This window comes from Trifolium pratense, linkage group LG7 (assembly GCF_020283565.1).
Source record: "Trifolium pratense cultivar HEN17-A07 linkage group LG7, ARS_RC_1.1, whole genome shotgun sequence".
In the NCBI taxonomy this organism is placed as follows: Eukaryota; Viridiplantae; Streptophyta; class Magnoliopsida; order Fabales; family Fabaceae; genus Trifolium; species Trifolium pratense.
Window position 1 is genome coordinate 28,734,463 of NC_060065.1, and position 21,734 is coordinate 28,756,196.

Genomic DNA, 21,734 nt, shown 5'->3' on the forward strand with positions numbered 1-21,734 from the left:
ATAAAAAATCAATCTCGTCCTTGAATTTACCAACTATAATGAAGGAATCATTCAAATCTGGACTTACGCATTCTCTAACAATCAAGCTTAGTGAGAAGAATTTTCTTCTTTGGAATCACCAAGGGAATGGCGTTACCACTGCGCACAATCTTCACCGATTCGTTGTGAGTCCACAAATTCTGTTACAATACGGATCTCTTGAAGGTGGATCATGCTGGTAAGAACTCCGATGAATACCAGCATAGGTTGTTCAAAGATACCCTAATTTCACTAAAAATTTGGGGACTAAAGATTCCTCAAAAAATGAAGGTTTTATGGCAAGCAAAAAAAAGGATGTTTAATGACTAACAAAGGCTTCAAAATGAGGGAGTAAACTGTTCCGAGAATTGTATTCATTGATACAAAGTAATTATGAAAATGATTGGGTTATATTTTTTTGGATGTGCAATGGCTCAAGAAATATGAGAAGCAACAAGACTTTGGTTCTTAATTGTAGAGTGTGTGTACGAAGTGGATAGGTTTGTGTCATTTTTTTAAAATTGCTAGATTTACTCACATTCACACATGACCAAGTGATAAATAGGGCTATCTCTCTTTGGATTATTTGGAAGAGGAATCATGAGAAGCTTTGGGACGATGTGTAAATACAACCATTGGTACCGCTAGCAAAAGCGACACAACTGAATAAGGACGTTATGCACCTCACAGATTAAACGAGCATGTATGATAGCGGAAGAGGCAACACGACAACAGGGGCATTAGCTCAAGGTTTTGTGAGGTGCAACATGGATGCTGCAATTTTCAAAGAGCATAATTGCTATGGTGCCAGAGACAAGTTAGGGAACCAAAATCGCAAATTTGTGAAAGTTAGGGGACCAAAAGTGTAATTTAGCCTTTGTGATATTTCCATTGTAAAATATCATTATGCAATTCATTCAATAAGTTGTTTTCCAAATTCCAATGAACCCTGTATCATACAAAATTTTACAACTCTTTAATAATCATATAAAAGTTAATGAGGATCTTTTAAGGAGAGACTATAATTGTTGTGTCTTTTGGATAATCATGGTTCCAATGCAAGATTAAATTCAAAATTTGAATCCCAATACAAAATGCAAACATTGTACATAATCTGATAAATTCAGTAGCTCTATTATAAATTGGAAATAGAAAAAGAAATGTATTAATTTATTATATGATTGAATTTCTTGAAACATAAACATAATAATAAAAGCTATATGTTAGAATAGAAAATATAATAATATTATTTGTTGAGAAAATATCTCGATTTGGTTTGTTTATTATAATATTATAATATTATTTGGTTTGTTTATTCTTAGCCCTATAATAAAGGGATTTAGTTTAGATTTAAATTTATTCACTTGGTTATAAATACCAAGGTAGTCATACTATTTTATTCATGTAAATAATGTAAATATTGTAATTAGGGTTTTTTGCATCATTATCAATAATATTTTATTGTTCCTTATTATTTTCTCCTATTGTTTCACCTAAATTCCTCAAATTTCAACACTATACATTGATAGATCTATTCAATAAAAAAGAACAATAAAGATAAATTTTCTTTCAACCAATTCATAACTCAAATTAAACATTGGTAGCAACAAGTTGGAACCATTGGCTTTGAGGATCATCAAGACAAAGAGAATCATCATTGATGCAGATACATTTTGAAGTGACAACAACAGATGAATTTGAATCCATATGCAAGCAAAGTTGTTTGCCATATTGATCAAAAGTAGCCAAGTGGAGCTTAGAAAGTGATGCAGTTCTCCATGAACTGTTGCTTCTATGGCAAGCATCGGAAACAGAAACCGGAAGCCCTTCGCCGGAAGCAGTTAAGCACTTCTTAGTGTCACTCAAAAGGAGTTTTGAACCATCATAAGTCCATCTCTTTTGATTCTCACAGCTTCCAATTTCAAGTTGATTGTTATTATTCACTTGTGCACATTTACCAGTAAGAGGGTGGTACATGATATATGAATTGGAGAGTTTGGATGTAGGATCTGCATGAAAAATACACAAGGAAAATTAGTACTCTATTGTATCTATTATTTCAAAGGACCCGTCAACTTTAGTAGTAAGCGTTTGACCTTATAATTTCAAGTGACAAAGTTCAAATGCTATTGAAAACGGTTGTAAAAAAGTCTTCAGTGCTACAATAATATCAAATAATTTCTTGCATCTCCATTTCTTTTTTAAAAATTTTAAACTAGTGCATGGGACCAGGGTTCGAAATAAAGTTTTGAGTCGCAACATTTGACTATGATTCTTCACAATATCAAAGATCACGACATGACCACAACCATTACTGCAACCGCTATTTAAAACACTAGATGGGACTCGTGCTCTCTGTAGTACCGACACGACACTTATACATGTAATTACGTTCAATTAGTTCATTTTTTCAAGTTCTTACCGGTGACGACATGTCTATGTCAGTGTCGTGTCCGGTGTCTGTGCTTCATTTGTGCTCAACACAATGTAAATAATTGAACTTTTTTTTAAGAAAAGTCTAAGAATGCTTACCTTGATTCTTCCTTTGCAAAAGTTGGAACTTATCAGTGAAATTAGGATATCTAAGCTTATGCCAAGTAGCATCAACAAGACCAAAAGTCTCATCAAGTTGAACTTTATCTTCTCTAACATAATAACTACCATGAAAAGCCCACAAACCAAAATCAAAATCTCTTCCAACAAGATATGTTTGAAGGCATGTCAAGAACCTATTATCTTCAACTGTAGAGCCTGTTTGATCAAATCCAAACTCAGTCATGATCAAAGGAACTGCATTCACACCAGTAGTAAGAAATCCAGCTCTTTGATCTAAACCTCTAATGCTATTTGCACAAATTCTATTCAATGGTTGCTTAGACCAAATCTCTTTCAATTTGAGTGTTCCAATTCCAGACCATGAGTACAAATGTGTCTCAAACACCATTTTTTGTCCCAAGTTTATGTTCATTGGTTTTTTCCTTAAAAATTGTAACTCAGTGTCATAGTTTAAACCTGAGATAACCACAAGTACATTTGGATTTGCTTTATGGATTGCTAGTGCTGCTTGGCTCATGTACTTGTACCAATCTTTTAGATTTTGGCGTGGACCATGCAATTCATTCCTCAAACTCATTGCCACAATCTGTTATTGAATAGAAACCAATCAAAGTTATGTTATGAATTTAAGTTACATTCGATTTAGCTTTATACTGTAATAATAAGAAAACAAAAACAAGAAGGGTTTTTAATATAGTATGAACCATTGAGACAAACACGAAGATGACACTAACACTTACACATCAACACTGATAATAATTTTAACAAAAGAGAATAATCAAATAAAACTACATGTTTCTGTGCCAGATCAGTGTCGGACACCAGACATACCTTCAAAATATGAAATCTCGGTACTACATAACAAATATATAGTTATCGGTAGCAAAGTTCGTCTCTAACCCCCATTTTTTCGAATTGATATTGTTCCAATTCTAAAGCTTCTATTGAATATTGAAAGTCTGGTTCACAACAAAAGCTTATCTGATCTCTTATTTAATCAATTTTTCTTGCTTGTTAAAAACCAGTAGTTATCAATTAGTGAATCATCTTTTTCAGCATTAATAAAAGGGCTAATGGTATAATCAAAAGGACTGATTATATATTTCCAAAACCCTAAACCACACAAATACTATTTAGAAAGGACGCGTCTCCGTGAGCATAACTCAATTGGTACAGACATCACATTATATATGTAAGGGTTGGGGTTCGAACCCTGGATTCCCCACTTATTCACTTCAGGGGATGAATTTCTATCAACAAAAGTGGTTAATGAGTTTCTCCTAGGACGGATCGTTCAGGAGAACCCGAGTTTAGAAACAATTTTTGGCTAGGTTTTCCTAACCTCACAGGCAAACTCTGGATTACCAGAGCCCCTTCCCCTGAGCAGAGGGTTAATACCACAAAAACTCTCATTTAATCAATTTATCTTGGAACTAAACAGGGCTGTCAACAATTTTTATACTAATAATTAATAAAGTGAAAATAATAATGTATTAATTAATAAAGTAATAGTAATGATAATCTTTGAATTCTAAAACTCAAGAAAGGTATAAAAAGGAAGAAGTAGAAAGAAAGTAATATACATACAGCATGATGTGCCTTAAAGTGTTGCGCTGCCAAAGTAAGTCCTTGAATCCATTCTTGAGGATCAAAATGTCTATCAAAAAAGAATCCATTCTCATCATCATCATGACAACACCATTTAGGTTCACTAACATGATTATCAAGCAAAACTTTAACATTCTGATTACCAAGTTCATTCACAACAGCATCAAAAGCTTCAATATGAGTCATTTTCAAAATTGAAGGATTATACTTAGTAATACCATCCACAACTTCAGGTGCATCCAAATGACTAAAAGTAACATTCACAATATCATGTTCATATCTTGTCCACATATAAATTGCATAAGTTAATCTAACACAATTGAATTTGTTCTTGACAAGCTCACCAACAAGTTCCTTTAAAGGTCTTCTATCAAGTCCTTCAGGGATCATTGGTTGAAGATGACCTGCCCAATTTCCACAAACAAGTTTCACTCTTTCATTTGTTGATTCATCTATGATCCATCTTGATTGTGTTGATAATGGATATGCATTTGCATGTTGTGATGAAGAGATGAAAATAATGAGAAGAAGAAACAATGATTGAATGGATTTTGTTAACATCTTGAATTTGAGTGAAAGAGAATTTCTTTTTTTCTTTCTTTTTTTCTTTCTTTTTTGGTTTGAAACTAAGCATGTAGAGAGTGTGTTTATAGAGGTTTTTTTTGTAATGTTCATATCTATCCAATTTTTTTCTTCTTTAATTAGATTGATACACTTAAGTGTTTGTTTTCTATTCCTATCTTAATATGTTTTTTTTGTTTTGGAATGACACATTGGAATCTTTATCTGACAGATTGCCATTTGTTATTTGTACCAATATGTTTTTAACTTCCAAATTTTTTTAATTTTTAATTTTTTACGATCAATATCCGGCTCATTAAATCGTTTAATTTGATTTGAAGGTCAGTTCTACCATCAAATAATTTCAGCTCTTCCGATCGCTATTATGGGGAATCGAAATGTGGTCTTTCATACAAAGTCCAACGTCAATCATCATCGTACCAATTAACTATTGGTTGTTTAACTTAAAATTTATGTTTCCAACATTTCGACAAACTTTTTTTTTTTAATCAACAAGTTTGTTAATTTAGATGGAAATTTTTACGGTTTTATATGATAGCACCCCCTAATGGATAAACATGTCTAACAAGCAATGATCCGGTGGACTCACTAAATATCAGGATTAATTAATCTGAATCATTCTTTATTAGGAAAGTTTTAAACCCTTTCTTAAATATCATTTATTTATTTTTAAAAATGCAAAGTATTTTTTATTAACCTTTTTGTTCTCAGGAGAATGAGACCTAGTTATTCAGAGTCCATCCGTTGAGTAAATAAAGTCTGATAAATTTTTTTTTCCCACTATCGAACTCCAATTTTCCTTGACAATCTATCTACGATTTGTTGATTATAGCCATTGTCAATTACTCTTATATTTTTCAATAAAACTAGTTAATGTTATATATTTGGAAAACTAAATTTTTTTTTTGTACATAACATATTAATTTTTTTTCTGTATATAATATATTAAATTTATTTGAAAAGAGAAAGTGTGTGCATAAAAATAAAAAAATTTTTGTTCCCGTGAGCTTAGCTCAGTTGGTAGGGACATCACACTATATGTGCAGGAGTCTGAGTTCGAACCCAGGACACTCCACTTATTCACCTTTAGGTGGATTTTCTAGTCATTAGGCTACTTGACCAAAAAAAATAATTTATTGGTAGATCAAAATTAGGGTATACTAGGAAGATAATTCGCAAAAATACAGTTTATTAATTTAGTCCAAAAAATTACTATCAAATGAGATACTAAAAAAGAATTTATAATTAATATAAAAATATAATATTGAACATAAAAAAATTAAAAAAAAAAAAAAAAAAACACTAGCACAACCTACGGTTAGATGCGCTATTGAAGGAAAGATGGAGCATGCCATAATCCAACTGTGCACAAACTGCAACAGGAATGGCAGCAGGTATCACCGCTGCCGAGGATCCAAATGCTTAACCATAAGTCTAATATCTTGATTGAAAAAATGCAATGTTTTTGAAACTACACTATCTATACAAATATTCATAGACCAAGTTCGGCATATTTACTCAAAATAAAAAATAAAGAAAAAATAATGGAAATGTCATCAAAAAGTAAACTAGTGTCGATAATTTGGCAAATGTTGTTGTTTCTTTTTTTTACAATAATTTGGCAAATGTTGTGGATAATACTGTTTCCGGTACTTTTTATAAGAAATATTTTGTTTAAAAAATTTGGTTTGTTTCAAATGTTTTAAATTTTTAATTTCACTTATGCCTTTATTTATTATGAGAGAAAATATTAAAAATAAGTAAGTTAGTTGAATTAAGAGTAATTAAATAAGGGTATAAATTGAATATAGTTAAATTTATAAGAGTATTAAATGAAAATAACTATGTAAAATGTATTTTCTTAATCTGTGTAATTTTTTTAAAATGTTTCTTATAAAAAAGATTGAAGGGAATATGTTTGTAGGAATTGAAGCTAGAGCTATTTTAAGAGCATTGATACGTAACGTGGACAAAATACTTTGAAATCCAAATCAAGTTGTTGACTTTGATAAGGCAGTCCCCTTACGTCTAGCTCCAGTTACACAGTAACAACAACAAGTCATGTAATCATATACATTTAGTAAAACAACATACTAATAACCGGTTGCTTCATTGGTAATTGATGCTGAACTTTGGTAAGAAGGACTGCGGTTCGATCCCGCAATTGCGATCGGGAGGAACTGAAATCAATTGATGCTAGAACTGACCCCCAAACTATATTAAACTAGTGGTGAAAAAAAGAAAAAGAAAGAACATACTAATAAAATTATCATTCTACCCCTTTTTATTTTTTGACACATTAATAGATTAGGATAATTTTTGTTTTTTTCACTAAATTTTATTAAAATAATATTATTATAATACATTTAATAAAATAATATTATTAAAATCATTATACTCTATTATACATTATTTTTACATTTTATTTCTACTATTTATATGGGATCTGTATTTTTACTCATATATTAATAAAGTTATATATTTTTTGATAATTTCTATGAGAACTACATTTATATATACTCATATTAATACGATGACCTAATTTTTTTGGTGAATCCTATGAGACCTATCTTTTTACTCATATATGAATAAAGTTGTATTTTTTTTTTTATGATTTCTACAAAAATTATATTTATACTTATAGTACATTTATAAAATAGTGGTGTCATAAATACTAAGTAAAAAATGTTGAATTAAGTGTTTTAAAAGTATTAATAATTAGATGGTACTATTGTTAAAAATTGTACTCCTGCCTGTCACTATTATAAGCAAAAAAATAACTTTTTAGATTCATTAGAAAACTGATGTATATGGTCTCTATCTGAAATTTCGCCATTCGTCCTTATGAATTTTATTAGCAAATTTCAATCTTCCAAATAATTTTCGTCACAACTTTTATTTAATGCTAGCTTTTAAGTCAACTCATGCGTATCATTCGGAATTTTGAATGTTTTCCACCATGATGTTTAATATATTATAGAAATCTCTCTAGCAACAATCAAAATATGTGTATCATTCGAAATTTTAATATTTTTTTCCGTTGTTATGTTTAGTAAATTATAGAAATCTTTCTAACAACAGTTTAACTTATTTTAAAAAGGGTTGAATTAAATATGAATATTTATATTTTTGCGCTTAAAAATTTTGAATTTTTTTCACGGTCATCTTTAATACATTATAGAAATATATCTTGCAAAAGGTTAATTTTTTATTGAGGGACGAAATAAATATGAATTTTTATGAATAACTAATATACGCTAGATAAAATTTCGCTAATAATTTTTTTAAAATAACTATTATATATATGGGACAAGTTGTCATAATAATTTTTTTTAAAATAACTATTATACACATGGAAACAAGTTGTTGCTAATGAAAATTTTAAATAACTGCTATATACGGGAAACAAAGTTTTGTTGATGAAAAATTTAAATAACTGCTATACCCGGAAAATAAGTTATTCTGGTGCAAAATTTAAGTAAATAATATAAATTTTTTAATTATAAACAAAAATATTTTTTCATCAAATTTGTCAACTTTAATATTTAGTATTATTTGTAATTCAAATAAACGAGCATTAAAACATACAAGATATATATTTATCAACGATACCTAAAATAACTGCAAGTCAGTATGAACCCATATTACTAACCCATTTGTTTCAAAATGATATTAGAAAAATAGTTTTTGATCATATGATCAAAAGTTATCTTACCTTACTCTATATATACCAGACAATGATTAAATAATTTTATAACGAGACTAATTACTATACAATATTCGTCCTATCATTAAAAAATATCGCGGCAACGCCACTACGCATAGGTATTATGCTAGTAATATATAAACATATTAAAAGAACATACATATGAAATGTCTTTTCTATCCTTTTGTATTTTTTTTTCATTTTTGACACCTCATTTAATAAGGGCAATTGTGTCTTTTATACCAAATTTTAATAAAATAATATTATTATAATCATTATACTCTACTACAAATTACTTTACATTTTATTTCTACTATTTATATGGGACCTATATATACTCATAATAATACGACGACCTAATTAGTTTTGTGATTTCTATGAGACATATGTTTCTACTCATATTTATACTCATATTAATACGATGATCTAATTTTTTTGTGTGATTATTATGAGGACGTAATTTTTTTTAGAGGTTCACTATGTGACCTATCTTTTTACTCATATATGAATAAAGGTGTCTATTTTTTGATAATTACTATGAAACTTATATTTATACTCATAGTATATTTATAAAGTATTGGTGTCATAAATATCAAGTGGAAAATGTTGAATTGAAAGTTCTGCAGAAAGTAGTAATAATTATATGGTATTATTGTATTAAAAATTGAGTAGGTCAAATATCTAGAAATAGATGTCTAAAATTTCGTCTTTAGTCCCTATGATTTTTTTCAGAAAATTTCAATCCTTCAAATAATTTTCATCACAACTTTTGTTCCATATGCTTTTAAGTCAACTCATGTGTATTATTCGAAATTTCAATTTTTAGTGTCATGTTTAGTAAATTATTGAAATCTCTCGAGCAACAATCAACTCATGTGTATCATTTGAAATTTTAATCTTTTTTCTGTTGTCATGTATATTAAATTATACAAGTCTTTCTAACAATATTTTAATAAGGGATGAATTAAATATGAATTTTTATATATTTTTTGCCTTGAATTTTTTTAATTTTTTCCACGGTCATCTTTAATACTTAAATATGAATTAAAATAGAATTTTTAATTTTTATATTATAGAAATCTCTTTTGCAAAATGTTAATTTTTTTATTGAGGAATGAATTAAATATGAATTTTTATGAATAACTGATATACACTAGACAAAATATCGACCATAATATTTTTTGAAATAACTATTATATATACGTGACAAGTCGTCATCAATAATTTTTTTAAAATAACTACTATACACATAATAAAATGTTGTTGATAAAAATTTAAGTTAACGATTATATACACGGAGAAACAAGTTTTTGATAAATATACACATATATATATATATATATATATATATATATATATATATATATATATATATATATATATATATATATATATATATATATATGATGCCTAAAATAGTAAAATAGTTTTCGATATGTTTCAAAATGATAGAAATATAATTTTCGATCTTATTATCACAAATAATCTTACCTTACTCTATAGTTATCATACACCAGATCAACAACAATCTTTGCAATGGTGAATAATTTTATAACGGGACTAATTTCGTACTATACAATATTCGTCGTACGTTAAAAAAAATAACGCGGCAACGCCGAGACCCGTGGGTACGCACGGGTATTATGCTAGTTATTATAGTGTCAGAAAAGTATGATCACCTGTTGGCCTTGTATTAGGTTATTATGGTGATATTTTTTCCAACAAGTGTTATTAGAGCTTCGATTCACCACACATTTTAACTTCTATTATTAATAATGGACGGGTCAACCTCGACGATGAAAGCTCATGGTGAAAGTGTCGGTCAAACAATCATCGCTCACTGAAAAGATTTTGAAGAGGTTAACTTAATGGTTGACGCATACATCGTTAGTACATTGTAAAGTGCAAAATTATAATAACGTGACATATTACACTACAACAAAACTGCTTTGTAGCATCAAAAAGTGTAGCGTCGGCCACGACACAGACGCTACAAGTGTCCCATTTGAGTCTGCTAGATAGACGCTAAGCAATTTCTATTATAAATATTTATTTTAATTTAATGATTATAGGTAGCGTCTACTTTCAGAGACACTATGAAGACGCTAAGGAAAAATAAAGAACGAACCCATCTTAGCGTCTATTAAATGGGACTCAAACATTTTATATTTTTTTAATAAATTTATAGAGTCTACACAGACGGACTCTAATGATCAATATAATAAATTAAATAAAAAAAACTAATTGTTAAGCGCCAAAATTTTCCCAATTTTTCATTTTCCCACTTTGTTTTTTCATTTTCCCACTGATCAGCAATATTATAATCATTATATTTATTATTATATCATATATGTCTTAAAACAATTTTTCTTTTCTTCCCAAATCCCAAATTGCTAAAACGAAAGAGATACAGAGATAAGCAAACATGGTTTCTTAACCCTAATCCACCGTTCACTCTGCCGTCAAAGAATAATCCTCCGCCTTCTCCATCCGTCGTTCATTCCGCCATCGAAGAACAATCCTCCGTCAACACTACAAGAAAACTGCTTTGGAGCGTCAGCCAAAAAGAGACGCTAAATGGCAAAAAGCGGACGCTACAAGGTACTTAGCGTCAGCTTAGCGTCTACATCGTGGCAGACACTTAAATGCCCGAAGCTAGACAGTTGCGTCCAGCAGACGCTATTTGGCGTCCGTCCCGTTAGATGCTAAGCGGAAGCTAGTGACATGTATATGAGGCAGACGCTAGTAGCTTCGATTTTTGGGTGACGCTACACATATATATTGGTGTTATAAAACGTCACCCTTAGAGTCCGCTTGACAGACACTAAATGTAGCGTCTGCTCTAAATAGATGCTATATTTTAGTTTCTGAATTATATAGCGTCCGCTAAAGCAGACGCTTTTGTTTTTTATTTTTTAATTTAAAAAACTCATCCTAGAAAGGAACCTATCCTGTATTTCTAAAAATACATCAAAAAATTATTATCTTTCATAGTTTTCGACCATAATTTCTCACAACCATAAAATCTCTACCAATATATTCATTAAAATATCAAAACCAAAGATAACAATCATAAAATCTCTACCAATGTACTCATTAAGGTCATCAAAACCAAAGATAAAGAATCAAAGGCATAAAAGAAAGCCAAGAACACAATTGTATTTATACAATTGATAACTTAGAAATGCGACAAAAATAATGTCATTAGTATAACTCATACTGCATCCTTGGACCAATATGCCTATGAATCTAGGAAAACTTTAAATACACCGGTTTAATAGATCATTCAAAATAAATTAATACTATCTTATAAAATAAAATGGCATTAACTCAATTGCATCCAGTACCTGCATTCCCATCATGCTAGATAGACATTTGTTACGATTACGGGATATCATCCCATGCATGACATCTCAAAGATAGTAGCCATAATGAAATAATTGAGAAACAAGAAACATTTGTGAACAAGATCTTCAAAGTCTTGACCACAATAACTTTTTACCTAGAGATGAGAAGTCTTGACCTAAGAATACAAGGTGTACTAAAACGTTACCATTACAAGACCAAAGCCCAACCAAAGAAACATTAAAGGACTACAAAACACTAGAAGAAAGAACTTAAAAACACCCAGCTAGCTACAACAAAACACCAATAAAGTGTCAAAGCAAAAATTAAACTAGCACCAGTAGCAGCAATAATCCCAAACAGATGGATACACTAAGGGAAAAACGCCATAAGCCTGCACCTAAAAAAACAGAAAACCAGAAACAAATACACAGGAAAAGAGCTAGAGAAAAAACAACACATAAAACAAAAAGCATACATTAGTAGTGATGCTTTGTTTCTATGACCAAGAATTCCAACATAGTAGACTAGCACTTAATCAATTATGAATCTTACAAGATATCTAAACAAGCAACACACTCAACCAAGTAGAACAGAGAATAGAACCGAGATGAAATAAGAATATAAATCATTAAAATATGAGGGAATGAAGAAAAATTGAAAAGTTTTACCAATGACAGTACACAAACATTATTTTCCACTGCTATATGAGTGTGATTCTGTCCGCAAATCCTAGCTCCTTGTATATTTGATCACTTTCCTAATTATACGCAGTCAAATAAATTAGCTGATAACAAGTGAATGATAATTTATAGAAAATAGAGAACTAATTTTAAACCATAATTAGGATGGGCATCGATACTCAAAGCAAAAATGAAAGAAGAAAAAGATATACTAGGGGTTGAACAATCATAGAAGCTTAGAAATCCTAGGGGCTGAACAATCATAAAACAAATGAAAGCCAGCTTACGTGCGTAGTAGACCCACTAAAATCTTGTCCGAGAATCAAAGGAGTAGCATCTTGAGTATGAGTGCATACACTCTTGACAATATCTTATGAATTCAATTGACTGGTAAAACGGTTTTTAAAAAAACAAAAGCAGAGTTAATCAACACTGATATAGCAAAGACAATGATAAATGGAATTAAAAGTAATTCAAAAAAACAGGCTAGGTATAAACCTCATTAGCTGAAACAAATTTTTTTTTTGTTTTGAACAAGCCAAAATGAGATATATTAATATAAAACTAGCTGAAACAAACATTATCTAGGGTTGCTTTAGAGGATGTTTCATCTTTGAGATTTTTATTCTCTGCTTAATTATAACATAAGTCAATAATTATCAACATTTAAATGACAATGAATGACATTTACAAAAGAAAAAAAAATAAGGAACTAGTGAAGTGGGAAAAATATGGTAGTAATAATTAGCAAAATAAAAAGAGAATGTCTCCTAGACCAGTTACACACAAGCAATTCCTGAAACCAATAGAGACCAAAGCTACCAAAATACTCTGTCTATGAACTAAGAGTCACACAGTTTGATCTTTCAAAGAACAACAGTTTATAAGCTACATTCAATTTAACAATCACAGCAAGAAATTCAAACAAAAAGATTGTAATTGATTATAGAGATAGAAATCAATTAATGGTTCAATTCTTTGTGTATCCAAACAATGAGATGAAGTAACCAATGAGATAACTGAAGCAAAATAGGATCCTCTTCACTTCTTTTATATCCTATATAGTAAAACCCAAAAAGTTGATCAATTCCTATGAGAAAGACTTTGTTATTTATTATGAGATGAACTATGTGCCTTTGTCAAAACATATGTCATTCTAATAATGCAAAATTAACATGTGTACATATACATATACATATATTATTATACATATACGAATATAATATTGATTAATGCAAACTTAAAGAACTTACCACTCCAGTGGTGCTGTAAGAGGCGACGGTGAACTTCTGATCGGAGTTATATAGTCCTTTGTCAAAAGATCTAAAAGCAAATAATGATTTTGATTTTAGCTATGATAAAAATATAATCGAATCAATAACGAAGAACAATTGATTCATCTCTTGATTCTTCAACAAATGAACAACAAATGACTCTACATAATTAGCAAAATCCAAAGAGAGAGCCATTGAAGTACAACTACCCAAATGGAAAACTAGACTTTATATGAGTTATGATAACAAATTTAGTGTTCACAAGTAAAGCATAATTAAAAACAAATCTAGTATTCACAAGTGAAGCATCTGACTTACTTCCAAAGCTCACAAATAGCTTTCCACACAAGCAGAATTCAATGCCTTCAACCAAATGGAATATGAATTAACTTAGAAGTACCAAAATAATGCTGCACATATCAAATATCTAAAATACAGCTTACATAAGAATTAAAAACCACCTTATGTGGTATGTTTCTAGGGGCTGCTGTATATTAGTAAGACCTATTGATGGAAAGCCCAAGAGCACTAATTTACTGAAACTAAAAAAATAAGATAATGAACCCAATTTAAAACTAACATCTCAAATCAATTAACCAATTCAACCAAACCCATGATGAACTCAATAATGAAATTAGAAAGCTTTAATTAATTTACCATATTATCAAAACCATCACGTAATGATTGAAAAAGCTTGAGGAGAATATGGTTGATAAACCTCAACCTTGAGCATGTAAAACATGGCAGTCACTCTTTTGCAACCACATGTACATCATGTGTTGCATCAATGATTCTTCAAACCATTGGGGTCATAATAGAAGCAACACTCTATAAATTTGCTAATCACAAACAAAACTAAAAGAGTGTTTCAAGATATTTTCAGACACCATTAGTATTGAACCATGAAAAGGCCACCTTAGACATTACCTTCTTGAAATCTTAATTTGTCAATGGTTCATGACATTATCCCCAACCAAGGGCCAAAAATTACATGGTAGTCTTTCATTTCATTTAATTAAAACACATGGTAGTCTTTCATTTCATTTAATTAAAACACATGGTAGTCTATGTTTCATTTAACACATAGTAGTCTTTCATTTCATTTAATTAAAACACATAGTAGTCCTTGAGATGAATTCGGCCAATGGTAACATGAAAAACACTATTATCACTTTGATTGTTTTTACTTTCTCTTTTTGCAGGAAGGACCATTGTGTTTATTTAATTACTAAGTTTATACCATCAGCCAAAATGAACACTAACAAAAATCAGTAACGTATATAGTGACAGAAACAATAGTCAGTTCTAATTCAGAAAAATCACATGCTCTAACAATGTGCTTCTACTCAAAAGAATTCCGCTAAATCCTCAGAAAAATCATATGAAGTTTTAATTTTTTTATAAAAACTGAAATATATTTTAACAGATTAAAGTAAAATTAATCAAAGGCTAAATTTATTTGCATAAGAGTTATTAAAGAGAACTAACTCACCACAATAGAAAATGAACCTTTGAGAAACCTTTTCGTCGGTGAGTGAGACATGTTTGAGAACCTCTCAAATCGATGGGATCTGACAAGAGCTGATGTTTGAGAATCGCTATTTCAAAAGTGGTTCTCAGAATCATTGGTGACATTTGAGGGGAAAGAGGAACGAGGGTTACAAGCGAATACGAGTGAGGGATTCCATGGATGGGTTTGGTGATTCTCAGAACGATGAACGGAGAGAAAGAGGATTCTGATTGATGGGTTTAGGGATTCAGATTTACAAACGAGTGAGGGTTTGGTGAGTGAAGAAAAAAAAAATAGGGTTTTTATTGTGAGTGAGGTAAAAAGAAGAGAGAAACGTGAGAATGATGAATGAATGAGAGAATTTGGAAAGGTTTTTGCTGAAAAATAAAAAAAATAGAGAGAAAAAGAGGAAATATAGAATTAATATTTTTCAAGTAAAAGTAATAGCATCGGATGAGCCGACTCTACCAATTTTTTGAACACCCAGCATCAGTCATTTTGTTCTATAGAGTCGGTGAGGCCGACGCTAATGTTTTAAAATAATAAACAATGAATTTTAATTGGTTAGCGTGAGAAAATCTGACTCTAGGCCGACTCTATTAGCGTCGGTGTCGGGGGCCGACGCTAGTTTTGGAGGCTAAAATTGTGTTTTCTAGTAGTGCAAGAACGTCAATCTCTTTGCCGTTATTCGTCGTTCTCGCGGTTCCAAGGTAAGTAACTTCATCTCTTCTTCAGCTCTCACAGTCACACTACCAAGTTGAGTATTGCTCATTCACACATATATAGAGACTTGTTAATTTTTCTCAGTTAGGGTTTTTGATTTCGTTAATTCAATTTTCATTTTTATTTTTTGAATCGATTTTGTTCATTTTTGTTTAATTGAAACTGTTTTTTGTTGTGCAAGTTTTGGACAACATTGTTTGTGTTAATTTCTGCACTTCATGTTCTAACAAGTGTGTTCCTTAATCTCTTGTCTTTTAATTTTGAGTTAGTTCATGTTTGGATTCACTTATAGTAATTTCACTGAATGGAAGATTATAGTGAAATTATGTAACCTTTTAGTTGTAGGTTTTTTAATTGTGATCAATGAAATTATCAAGAGACTACTAAAGACAATGTAACCGTAAAATATGAAAGGAGGAAAAATCATACTTTTGATCAATGGAAATTATAGTGAAATTATGTCACCGAAAATTCAGAGAAACAGTAAGTTGTAATGGTCAATTAAGTCCCTTGGGAGAGCCAAAAGTGATTCTTTAGGACTTATAATTGATTTTTGATATGTTTAGTGTCTCTAACAGTGATTAGAATTTGATTCTATCTTCAAACTAGTATTTATAGTTTTTGTCTCTAAATGTGACTTTTACACTCAAATATATTGTTCACTTTCATGTGAATGTATCTTAGTATAAATAATTTTACCTAAAACTTACTTTTAACTAAAATTAATTCACCTAAACTGATCTAAACATGCATTTTTTATTATCATTATATGTATGTCCTGACAGTGTTATTACCTAAATTTCCAAAACCATATCTAACCAAGTCCCTTTAATTTTCAAACCCTTACTTGTGTCCCCTCAATTTTCTTGCCTGCACTAGTGGTCCCAATCTCTTAAGTGAAAAAACCATTTCATTGAGGAGTTTGTTAGGATAGCGATAACAGATGACATATACAGTTCCAAAGACCACCCTTCATTGAGCATTTAATTACTAATTTCACATCCTTTTAATTTTCAAAACGCTAACAATCCAATTTAAATTTTCAAACTGCCATGTTCCTCTTGAGCTTGTTTCTTATTTGAAACTAGTGCAGTAGCTATAAAATTAAGGTCAAACTAGAACAACCTCCTGATTAATTCAAACTCAGGTTAATAACCATTTTCACAAGATAACACTAGTACTATCCAGAACAACAAAATTAATAATTTTTGTCCGAAAACTTGGAGTTTCAGCAACACAATTTGAACATTACTAGAAGTTTATTTCATCTGAAATTTATTTTTGTAGTTTACTTTCATTTGAAGTTTATTTCCTATGTGGTTTTGTTGTTATCTTATGAGTTGATGCAATAGTTTCGTAGTCTAATAATTTTTGTAGTCTACTTTCATTTGAAGTTTATTTCCTATGTGATTCTGTTGTTAGCTTATGAGTTGATGCAATGGTTTCATAGTCTAATAATTTTTGTGGTGTACTTACATCTGAGGTTTATTTCCTATGTGATTCCGTTGTTAGCTGATGACTTGATACAATAGTTTTGTGTTCATGCTTTAATCTTAAAATAGCAAATTCCATCCATGACTTGTTTAATACATTAGTTATGTGGATCCATTTGGTAAGTAGTTTTTAAATTTTGAGCCTTGTGCGAAGGTAGAGGTACTCAACTAGTTTTGTCATAGTTCATAATTTGATGTTTTTCATGTAGAAAATGGATCGTAGTTGGATGTATGATAGAATAAATCCTAATAGGTTTGGTTTGAAAGATAGCTTTCTTAGTGGAGTTGCAGAGTTCGTTAGCAAGGCTATGGAACAACCGCAATTTTTAAACCATGGAGAGATAAGATGTCCTTGTATAAAATGCAAGTGCATTGACTTGAAGACGACTAATGAGGTCAGACATCACTTGTACCAATTTGGTTTTCTGCCAAACTATTATATATGGACTGAACATGGAGAAGAGGATCAAGACGTAGACAGTGGTGGTGAGGATGATGGCGATGAAGATCAATTTGAAGCAATGAATGAGATGATTTATGATGCTTTTAGGCCATTTTCCAATGTCCCCAATGTGAATGCTAATATGGAAAATGAGACAGATGGTGACACTAATGTACCCAATGAAAAACCTCAACAATTTTACAACAAATTGATCTCTGCAAACCAACCCATTTATGAAGGAGCTTCGGAATCCAAATTATCAATTTCTGTTAAGCTTTTGGCTGCTATGTCTAATTGGCATGTCCCTCAAAAATGCATAGATCATTTTGCTCAAATGCTTGTTGACGTTTGTCCAACAAAACAATGCTTACCCCAAAATCGTTACCAAGCAACGAAGTTGGTGTCTACATTAGGGTTGGAGGTTGAGAAGATTGATTGTTGTGTAAATGGATGCTTATTATATTATAAAGAAGATATATATTTAACCGAGTGTAGAGTTTGTCAAGCTCCTAGGTATGTTCCTCGAAGGAAAGGAATGGGAAACCACAAAGATGTGCCGGAGAAGAGAATGTTCTATTTTCCAATTATTCCTAGATTACAAAGATTGTATTCCTCGAAGGAATCTGCATCTCAAATGAGATGGCATCGTAATAACATAAGCGATCCAAACATTTTGCGTCATCCATCTGATGGAAAAGCATGGAAACACTTCGATGAAGTTTATCCTGATTTTGCTCTCGAATCAAGAAATGTAAGATTAGGTTTATGTTCTGATGGGTTTACACCTTACACTCAAGCCTCTAGTTCTCCATATTCATGTTGGCCGATAATAGTTACACCGTACAATCTTCCTCCTGAAATGTGCATGACCAAACCATACATGTTTTTCTTAGATATGATTCTCTATTTATAGTTTAATCATCTGTCATGTAGTATTCTTTATTTTTGAAGAAACATCAAGGACTGTTTTCCTTAAGCTTGGATGTTGATTATGTTATGTGTTATATCATGTTGCTGTCCTATATCAGGACCTGTTTCTGTACTAATATTATAGTGTCTCACCCCAAAATTTCAATAGTTATTTATGGTGAGCTCCAAAGATATAAGTAAATAAATGTTTTTGTACTAATAAGTAATAACTACTTAAGTATTTACCTATAAAAGCTAGCTTAAGACTTAACTTGCAATATAACTACTTAAGTATCTATTGTGATTTCTGTACTGATATAGAGTTCAAGTTGTTATTATTAATCTAAATACATAGTAGAAATAAAGACAATATACCAAATGAGTACTCTCATTATATCTGAATACATTCTCTTGTGATTTATTGATGTTAGTATCATATTTTCATTTACAGGCTGAATATCATGATCGTCTTGCTAAAATGACACAAATTGACGGTGTTGTTACTGGTGAAACTCAAGAGGTTGATGGATCGCAGAGAATTCATTTATGGAAAGATGTTTCTGGGGGTAAGTCTCGGGGAAGGTGTTATGGAACTGGGCACTTGGCTGTAAACCTTATTCATGGTGTCACACACTTGACTTATGAGGCAGAGGAAACTCACATTAGGGAACATGATAACCAACTCATTGAGGCTGCTAGAGCCGAGGCTGCTGCAGCACGTGCAGATGCTGAAGCTGCTAGAGCTGCGGCTGCTGCGGCAAATGCGAGAGCTGCTAAAGCTGAAGACGATGCTGCTAAAGCTCAAGACCGGACACAAAACTTGGAAATGAAGTTTGAAGAATTTAGTAGACGCATGATGGCTTTGGAGTCAGGCTCTTGTAGTGGTCATTCTCGTCATAGTTCTCATCCTCATTATGATGATGAATTAGATGATCAATCGGTTGATGACGAGGAAGATGCTTGATTTTGATAGTTGTAGATTTTATGGGTTATTTTGATGGTTGTAGATTTGTGGGTTATTTTGATGGTAAGCTTAAGGGTTACTTTGATGGTTGTAGACTTTGAGGGTTATTTTGATGGAAGTTTAAGGGTTGCTTTGATGGGTTATATATTTTGGTGGGTTATATATTTTGTGGGTTATTTTTATGGATATATAGACCTTTTATGTTGACATTTTATATGGTTATATATATATATATATATATATATATATAGTTGGTCTTGGATAAGAATTTATATTTTAAATGCATGAATAGTAATTGTTAGGTGACTTTCCATTAGCTAAAAAAAAAAAAAAAAATTACAAAAGCGTCAGCTTAGCTAATTGTTAGGTGATGCTACATAATTCTAAAACCAACGCATAGCATCCATCAGGGGCAGACGCTACAGTTAGCGTCTGTCAAGTGGACTCTACAGGTGACACTTTATGAGACTGATATATATCTGTAGCGTCACGCAATAACCGAAGCTACTAGCGTCTGCCATATATACATGTTACTAGCTTCAATGTAGCGTCTAATTGAACGGATGCCAAATAGCGTCTGCTGGACGCAACTGTCTAACTTCGAGCGTTTAAGCGTCTACCACGACATGGATGCTAAGCTGACGCTAAAACCTGTTAGAGTCCGTTTTTTGCCATTTAGCGTCTAATTTTGACCGACGCTCCAGAGCAGTTTTGTTGTAGTGTTATGTTGCATCTATCATGATGAATGAAGTGATAACGCAACACAAAAAAAGTAGAGTTACATCAATTGAATGAGAGAGATGGCGTAGTAAAGAATCCAAAGTTGATTATCGCTTCTCTAAGTCCTACTTGAACTGAAATTTATGGAATAAGAGTTTGAGTTTTATATATAAAATTCTAAAATTTAGGTTGAGTTTGTTATATACAGTTGTTTTTATTTGTTTGTTATTATCAATCATAGACTGCCTTTGCCCGCGTTTTTTGGGTTCTATTGTATTTTTTTTATAAAGATTATTATATTTTACCACAACAAAAAAATGAGGTAGCTCATGTTTTTATAAGGATAGCTACATCTCTAATTAGTTCTAATATTTTTATTGATGTACTGACATATATAAGTCAGTTGATTATGAATGAAATGTTATAAGCATCTTTTGCTAAAAAAAAAAGATTATTATATTTTTTATTTTTTGTTGATATACAGATTTTTTTTATTTAATTTTTTTGGTTAGGAAGCTGAAAAAATAAGAAAAGAAAAATTATTCACCAAAGAAAGAAGTTTTTCATTACGTGAGTATATATTTTTTGGGTTGGATTGTTTATTTGTTTTTTTTTTTATAGTTTCTTTTATGATATATATGAAAAAAATTAGAAAAAAGATGACTTATATTATCAAAGGTAATTAATCTCTCTTTGTAACTCCAAATTTAACGGGGTTTGATTCTGTAGAAAGCTAACTCGATTATGGTCATTTTGGTATCCATTTGGTGAATTATTGATCCAAATTGAGTTGTGTGCGCAGCTTTGAAGTGGTGACTGGAAAGCAGATTTTGTGCAGAAGTTTGGGGAGTAAACTGTCACTTTCGTCTCTGAAAGTGGCACTCGCTGTCATAATAGTCCCCGAATCATCAAAAAACAATTTAAGATCCCTGAAAGTGACTTCCGTTAGTCAGAATAGTCCCCGTCGTTAGTTTGCATCAAAGAACCGTTTGGTAGTGCTGATGTGGCCGTTTTGTTGACTTTATTGACCAATACGTGTCATTTCTTTTTAAAAATTGAAGCCACATAGGCAGGGACCAAATTGAAGGTAAAAAAAAAATCAAAAAGGTAGATAACCCTTGAGGGACTAAATTGACTAAAATAGAAAATAACCCCCAATTATAAAACCCTAAATCAATCTCCATCTCTTCCTCTTCTCATC

The 21,734-nt window shown here is 31.0% G+C and overlaps 1 protein-coding gene and 1 long non-coding RNA gene across 2 annotated transcripts; both read right to left on the minus strand.

Moving 5' to 3' along the window:
• Positions 1–1,544: 1,544 nt before the first annotated feature.
• LOC123898439 (glycosyl hydrolase 5 family protein-like) lies at positions 1,545–4,798 on the minus strand. Its single transcript, XM_045949385.1, has 3 exons — positions 4,162–4,798; positions 2,551–3,160; positions 1,545–2,027 (listed from the first exon to the last, which is right to left on the minus strand). The coding sequence occupies exons 1-3, from the start codon at positions 4,741–4,743 to the stop codon at positions 1,609–1,611; spliced, it is 1,611 nt and encodes a 536-aa protein (XP_045805341.1). The 5' UTR covers positions 4,744–4,798; the 3' UTR covers positions 1,545–1,608.
• A 6,679-nt stretch (positions 4,799–11,477) lies between these two features.
• Positions 11,478–15,653, minus strand: LOC123899550. The gene is made up of 5 exons (XR_006805664.1): positions 15,265–15,653; positions 14,091–14,135; positions 13,752–13,821; positions 12,786–12,885; positions 11,478–12,575 (listed from the first exon to the last, which is right to left on the minus strand). It is a non-coding gene; the product is annotated as an uncharacterized LOC123899550 (long non-coding RNA).
• Positions 15,654–21,734: the final 6,081 nt, after the last annotated feature.